Source organism: Anabrus simplex, chromosome 1 (assembly GCF_040414725.1).
Source record: "Anabrus simplex isolate iqAnaSimp1 chromosome 1, ASM4041472v1, whole genome shotgun sequence".
Taxonomy (NCBI): domain Eukaryota; kingdom Metazoa; phylum Arthropoda; class Insecta; order Orthoptera; family Tettigoniidae; genus Anabrus; species Anabrus simplex.
The window spans coordinates 88909619-88917560 of NC_090265.1; the positions used below are offsets into that span (position 1 = coordinate 88909619).

At 39.4% G+C, this 7942-nt stretch overlaps 1 protein-coding gene across 1 annotated transcript; it reads right to left on the reverse strand.

The window, feature by feature from the left end:
- Positions 1-360: 360 nt before the first annotated feature.
- On the reverse strand, positions 361-5487 carry LOC136861807 (muscle calcium channel subunit alpha-1-like). The gene has a single exon (XM_067138846.2). It carries the CDS (start codon positions 5462-5464, stop codon positions 686-688), a length of 4779 nt encoding a protein of 1592 aa, XP_066994947.2. The 5' UTR covers positions 5465-5487; the 3' UTR covers positions 361-685.
- Positions 5488-7942: the final 2455 nt, after the last annotated feature.

The window sequence follows — 7942 nt, forward strand, 5'->3', positions numbered from 1 at the left end:
AACCAACATGCTACAGTAACTTTCTACATTTAAAAATGATTTTAAAAGTGCGCATGCGAACATAAACTTTACACAACGAAAATACTGGGTTATCCTCTATAAAACACACATTTGTGTACACCTAAAACTCAAGATTCGAATACCCATTCAACTTGGCGAACAAGTATTCTTTCTGTCCACTACAGTTATATGTTAGTACTTTCTGAGGGGTACGCCTAGAATTTATGGGAAGTTCAATATTCCTTATCCATTTTACGCAGCAAGTATTTCTTCTTACGGACGTCATTACATTCAATCTGCTGCCGAAAAGAGTAAAACTAAAAAATGTTTGTTATTTTACACGTATCTCTACCTGTTCACAATGCCGTATTTTCTCCCGTTTGTATATCAATTATAAGAAAATATTTTAATGGATATTATTTGGTGTGAGATAGTATGTGATGAAAGCAGGAGTAAAACAATTTTAAAACGCACTATGATGTAGCACATACTTCCCATTGTGGTGAGGTGGCTTATTGACAGGGATATTAATTTCCCATTCGCATCAGCAAAGGTAGCAAGAGAAACACGCTACTAGAAAAATGACTTGACAATTTCTGTAAATTATTAAGACACAATGGGAAAACTCAATTAAATTTTAGATGTGTTGTTCTGAAATACCCAACGCAAATTCAGTCTAATTCTGTTAGGAAATAGAATCTATCTCCAGAGAGCTTTCAATTGAAACAGAAATTGAATTCAGTTTAATTTCCTCTTCCGGATATTCAATAGTGTCTTCAATCGTTACAAGTGCACTATCGGGACGTTTGGTGTTGTAAATGAAGATTTCCACTAAAGCATACTCCATATTATGTGGTACAGTTTTCATTTGTCTCGAGTAGAAGTAATACGAAGTGTAATGCTCTTGAACAAGCTTCAATTCATAGGAACTCTTGTACATCTTTGGAAGATAATTGGAGGAAGCTGGTTTAACTTGCTCAGCACGTTTTACTTCTAGTCCTATATCATTGTAGAATCTAAAACCAGCCTGCAATGCGGTGCTACATCTATTTTGCAAGTCCCTCTCCCTTCTACTCCTGAAGCGCTTGAAGTAATCTTGAATGATGATGGTTGCGAAGAGTTTACCAATCGTCATTTCACCAGAATATTGTGCTGGTAAAACTTGATCTAACATATTTAGTCTTCTCTCCTTCCATATTTGTTTGATGACAGTCCTTAACTCTGCATTTGCGAGATTAATGTTTCCCCCTGTCTTGATTCGCAATGACGTGCGCACAAGAGCGAAGAGAGTGGCGTTGAATGATACAGTTCCATCATCGTTCATGGGCATGTTCATGGCGACCAATCTGCGGCAAGATAACCTGTAAGGACACAGCTTACCAAACCCCAGAGGAGGGGAGATATCTCGTACAAGATCAAGCAAATCCTGGTGCCTAATACGACCCCTTGCATCTTGATCGTATTCACTCCACTGACGAATAAACTCTTCAAAATGATGTGGGCTTAAAACTGACCAGTCACGTGTAAGATAATCAAAATTATCTATAATTACAGCCACTAATAAATTAATAATTAAATAAGAACACAGTATATAAAAGGATGGGAAGTAAATGTATGAAGAGTCTGAACCACAGCTGTAACCTTCATGGTCTGATCGTCGATCACAAAGGGCGCCGGCCGAACACGCTTCCATAATATCCTGCCATGCTTCTCCTGTCGCTGAGCAGAATAAAAGCAGCGCCGCCTGGGGAAAAGTCTGGAAGTTATTGTTACGATGTATCGCCGTTTCCTCAACGAGAGCAATGTTGCCAAACAGTTGCATACCTATGACACCATAAATAAATATTAGCATGGCAATGACGATGCTTATATAAGGAAGAGCTTTCAACGAAGTCACGAAAGTCCATATCAATGTCTGAATACGTTGATTTTTGCTTAGAAGCTTCACCAGACGTAAAACTCTGAATAGACGTAGAAAGTTGACGGACATAGTCGAATCTGGATATACGATGTCCACAATACTGCCTGTTATAATGAAAATATCGAAAACATTCCAGAAATCACGGAAGTAAACTTTTATATTGAATGCTATAAGTTTAAGAGCACACTCCACTAGAAATATGAAGGTAAATACAATGTTTAAAATGTCTAGAACTCTTTTGTAGTACTCAGGTTCGTTGTGGAACTGCATGGCTAAGGTGGTGCAATTCATGAATACAACTGTGAGAATTGCATACTCAAATGGGCGAGATGTTACCAGTAACCACACTAAATACTGCAACCTTTCTTTGGGAATGTACTTGGGAACTGGTTTGGCCTCTAGCGCAAGAATAATACAATCGCGTTGGTTCTTATCAAGCTCACAATTATTATATTTAGTCTCTCCTTCAGCTTGGAAGGTGACTATAACGAAACCTACAATTATATTAATTAAGAAGAATGAAATGACTACGATGAATGATACGTAATAAATAGCAACCAATGGCCTGTAATTATAAATAGGTCCATAATCTTCCCTGCTAGAATCTATTGAGGTATACAAAATGACAGGCCACTCCTCAAATGTAGACACTATGAACAGGGTAAGCATAGCCTTAGCAACGTTATCAAAGTTAAATTTGTAATTCAGCCATTCTGGAGTTATCTTTATTGATGTATTTAGATTAACAGTCCAGTATTCTGTGTAATTTCCTCCCACGCATTCATCTTTAGTCATCCCTGAGACATCAGTGCAATAAAAGAACTTTCCTTTGAAGAGCTGAACTCCTATTATGGCAAATACGAATATCAGAAGGGAGGTAACTAAGGCAATGTTGCCGATTGTTTTAATAGCTCCCACCAGGCACGTTACTACTTGCTTCAGTCCTTCACTTCGATTGATAGCGCGCAGCGGTCGAAGAACTCGCAAGAGCCTAATCGACTTCACAGATGAGATACCAATCGTATCCAGACAGTGAGAAAGAATGGAAATAGCAACCACCAAGAGGTCAAGGAGGTTAAAGGGTGAGCGACAAAAGGCATTGGGGTGAAGCACTAAACCGTAAGCAACCAATTTTATGAATATTTCAAGTGTAAAAATTGCCGTAAAGAACATGTCGATGTATTCACAGATTGTATTCTTGAAATGATCGTTATGTAATGGGTCTTCAGCTGCGAGTACCGCTGACGATATCACAATGCAGATGAGAACAGTGCCTTGAAAGTACTTGTGGTTACACAGTCTATAACAGAACAGTCTAAGGCAGTTGTTATGAGAAAAGATGAACAAAGAACTTGCAGGTGGAGGTGACGATATGCACTCTCTTTCATTTTCAGTATTCTCACGAGTGGATCGAAGTTCATTCACCCCGAGTTTTGATTTTTGTTCCACCTTTATCACATTGTTGTTACAATCCATTTCTGTAAGTTCATGGCTTTCTGTTTCCGACGATTCTTTTTCACAGACTTTCTCAAGCTCAGTCTCTTCCCTGTTGGATAATCTATCAATGGCAATGGCCAAGAATATGTTCAGTAAGGTGTAATTTCCACAGATGAATAGTATAATGAAGTAAATGGATACCAACATACCGGCGGACGAAGCCCCGCCATATGCTCGGATGCCATTATACATTATAAAGGTCCAGTCCTCGCCGGTTAAAACTTGGAACACAGTGAGTAAACTTTGCCAAAAGGTATCGAAGTTAGCGCGTGGCTTCTCATTGCCATCATCGAAATCAAATCTTCCGCCAAAAATCTGCATTCCAAGCAAAGCAGAGATTATTATGAAGAGGCAGAGGAGGAGAAGAAGAGAAGCTATTGAAGCAATGGAGCTCATCAGAGATGCTGTGAGTCTGCACAGTGACTTCCAGTATGGTGTCAGTTTCAAAATTCTGAGAACTCTAAAGAACCTCAGAACAGATAATCCAACCGGATTCAAGACTTTAAAGTATGTTAACGTGATTTCTAAAACACTCCCAATTACGACAACGAAGTCAACACGGTTAAAAATTGATGTAAAGTAAAGCTGACATCCCAACCCGTAAATTTTAAACAGTGTCTCTATTAAGAAAAATCCAGTGCAAAATAAATTCGCCCAGAACTGAAAATTTTCCAGCCACAAGGGTTGTTGGTAGTGCTCAGTTGCTAGTATCATTGTATTTAAAAACACTAGTACAATAACAAGCCAATAAAATGACTGTAAATGTACTACTTTATAGCACAATCGTCGCAATTTACGATTTAATTTCTTCAAGTATTTTCCACACTTTCTGAAACAGCGAATATCATTAGTTCTATTAGAAAATCTATTCCGAACTTTGCCGCTTCCGACACTTGGTTCCATTTCAATAACAACTCTCCCATCTTCTTCACCACATATCTCCTGTGCCCGCGAAATCCAAGCAAGGTAACCCTCTAAATCCGCTTCAATTTTCCCATTTTTTCTTAAAATCTGGAATTTGCGACGTGCCCTAGCTTTCTCCCTCTGCTTCGAAAATTCTCCACTCAAAACTCCAAGTACAAGGTTAATCACGAACAGTCCTCCAAGAATGACGAGAGAAACGAAATAGACCCATGCCCAGTTCTTACCAACTGAGTCTTGAATGTTATAAAGAATATCGACCCAACCATCCATTGTAATGCACTGAAACACTGTGAGAGTTGCGAAACCAAAGTTATCAAAATTAGTTATTCCGTAATTCGGGCCCTCCCATATTGAATCGATACAAACCGAATTGTTGTCTATTTCATGGCAATCAAAGCCCCTCTCTCCAAGTAGAGCACAAGAATGAGGGTTGGGCATCATTTCTCCTGTCACGTTGTCAAAACAAGTCCTGTGCAACTTTCCCGAGAACAGCTGAAGGCCGATGATGGCATAAATAATTATCACGAATAAGACGAAGAGGGAGACGTGGAGAAGCGGAGCCATAGCCAGGACAAGCGAGTTCAATACGACTTGAAGACTTGTCACACTTGATATCAACCGTAAAGGTCGTATAACTCTTAAGATTCGAATTGCTGTTATATCAGGCGTGTCTTCCAGTAGTCCTGATAGGGCGATGCTTACAAGACCCACCACTACAACGGAGAAGTCTAACACATTCCATGCACTGCGCAGGTACGCTCTCCAATGTGCGATGAGGCCATACGCTATGATCTTTATCACACATTCTACAGTGAATATACCAAGAAACACAAGGTCCACAATTTCTATGTAGTAACTAGTTGTCTCAGACTCATCACTAAGATTTGGAGTGGACATCGCTAACGTCACGCAGTTCATTATGATAATCATAAGAATGAAGTAGTCAAATAGCGGGAAATCTACGACTGCCGCACAAAATTTGCGTACAGGGTTCTCAGGTGAGATGCAGAAGAATGCTCTCTGAAGTGTCGGTCTCTCTTGTGTGGGTTTTCTTCTAAACGTCGTAAGAACGACCTGCCAAGCAACTGACAAGTCGTTTCTTCCTCTATTTTTGACTGCCATGCTGACAGGCACAGGAACAAACATCTCCAACACACCCCTCGAAATGTTATCTGGAATGAGAAGAAAGTTAAAATTGAAAGACATTGCCGGTAATTTGTAAATATACTCTGGTTTTCACAGGTATTTTTGCATACTGTTGTAGAGATTATTACATTTTATCTATAAAAGGGATTATGTTTTCCAACATTTAAATTTATAATATTCCGACAGTTCTAGTGTATGAGACCCTCGCCATGAATACTTGATTTAAGAACTGGAAAAAACAAAACAAAGAAAAGCATCTCGATTTCTTCTGGGTGATTTCCGACAAAAGAGTAGCGTTACAAAAAATGTTGCAAAGTTTGGGCTGGGAAGACTTAAGAGAAAGGAGATGAACTGCTCGATTAAGTGGCATGTTCCGAGCTGTCAGTGGAGAGATGGCGTTGAATGACGTTAATAGACGAATAAGTTTGAGTGGTGTCTTTACAAGTAGGAAAGATCACAATATGAAGTCTGTTAGGTCATCAGCCCAGAGGCTGGTTGGATCCTCAAATAGCACCATGAAGGCTATGCAGTTATAAGGAAACCGCAAAAACCAATGGCAGAGCCCAAATGAGGCGTACTAGGCAAGATGAGGAGTGAGGTAGTTTGCCATTGCTTTCCTCATTGGACCTACTGCAGCACGACTGATCCTATGAGCAACACTCGACACGAGCTGTGCTCCAAATGTCATTACTCAGCACCACCCATACCCCAGCAGCTTCCATATTGTCACAGCCATGGATGAGACTGGGACTTCGGGGGAAGCTACACTTTGCTCTGGCCCGTGCCAAGAGACGGATACAAAAATACTGTATCCATCAAGAAATGGCACCAGGCGGTCACAATATGAAGATAAAGTTTGAATTCAAGAGGACAGATTGGGGCAAATATTAGTTTGTAGGAAGAGGAGTTAGGGATTGGAATAACTTACCAATGGAGATGTTCAATACCTGTCCAATTTCTTTGCAATCATTTAAGAAAAGGTTAGGAAAACAATGGACAGGGAATTCTGCCACATGGGCGACTGCCCCAAATGCAGATCAGTAATGACAAAGCAAACACTTCCTCTGAAGAAAGTGGCGTTTATTACTTAACTTTCAATTTACCTGACAAATGTCGAAATTTCACCACATTAAGAAAATGGGGTGGTTGTTGTTTGAGTCATCAGTCCATAGACTGGTTTGATGAAGCTCTCCACGACAACCTATCCTGTGCTAACCTTTTCATTTCTACGTAACTATTGCATCCTGCATCTACTCTAATCTGCTTGTCATATTTATACCTTGGTCTACCCCTACCGTTCTTACCACCTACACTTCCTTAAGAAACCAACTGAACAAGTCCCGGGTGTCTTAAGATGTGTTCTATCATTCTATCTCTTATTCTCGTCAAATTTAGCCAAATCGATCTCCTCTCACCAATTTGATTCAGTATCTCTTCATTCGTCATTCGATCTATCCATCTCACCTTCAGCATTCTTCTGTAACACCACATTTCAAAAGCTTCTATTCTCTTTCTTTCTTAGCTAGTTATCGTCCATGTTTCACTTCCATACAATGCCACGCTCCACACGAAAGTCTTCAAAAACATCTTTCTAATTCCGATATCAATGTTTGAAGTGAGCATATTTCTTTTCTTAAGAAAGCTCTTCCTTGCTTGTGCTAATCTAAGAGGTAATATTTACATTATTTCTTTGCGTGTGTTTATTCTTCAGCCCAAAATCTAGTGGACCTTAAAAAGAGGCACCTTAGAAATTAGGTAGTTTCCCAATGCATAAATGAATCCGAAAGAGTACTTTATCACTGATCGTACGAGTACTAACTTTCACACTCATCTCAAAGCTGACGTGTTATGAATGCTATGTTGCATTACTTATGTACAGTACTTATTGCATAAGGATGATGCGAATCAATCAGATCAAGTAGTCCCAATTCATGTTTCTATTTGCCCGGAGCATGAGGAACTTCAATCACAGCAGGATTTCTAAGGAAGGCCGAAGCTGAAAGCAGGTATGATGTAGACTTATGTATGAAGGAAACTACACCGAGAACGAATGTGGAATTACTAGGCGAAAGTTGTAACACACGAGAAAGGAGACAGTTGAAATGATGTGATACATAGATGGCCGAAATGAATGGATGTTGCTTCTGGTAATATGCCTCGTCTAAAGTTGTGTCTGCAAAGAAATAAAGAACTGTAATGAGAAAAAGGAGACTCCAGGTTTTTGAACACATTTATAGAATGATTAACAATAGACTAACTAAGCAAATCTTCACCTTATTGAACAGTTACAAATCCAAGCCAACGTGGTTCATTGAAATTGAAGATATGAAAAACGCTGGAATTAAAATAGATACGGTAGAAAACAGAACACGTTTCAGAGAAGTAACAGGAAAGGCAGGATTTCAGGAGAGAAAGAAATTAACAACTGGAAGAAAATTGACTCAAGAGGAAAAT

Coding starts and splice junctions, on each gene's coding strand:
- LOC136861807 (XM_067138846.2), bottom strand. CDS start 5,464: ATGGCAGTCAAAAATAGAGGAAGAAACGACTTGTCAGTTGCTTGGCAG.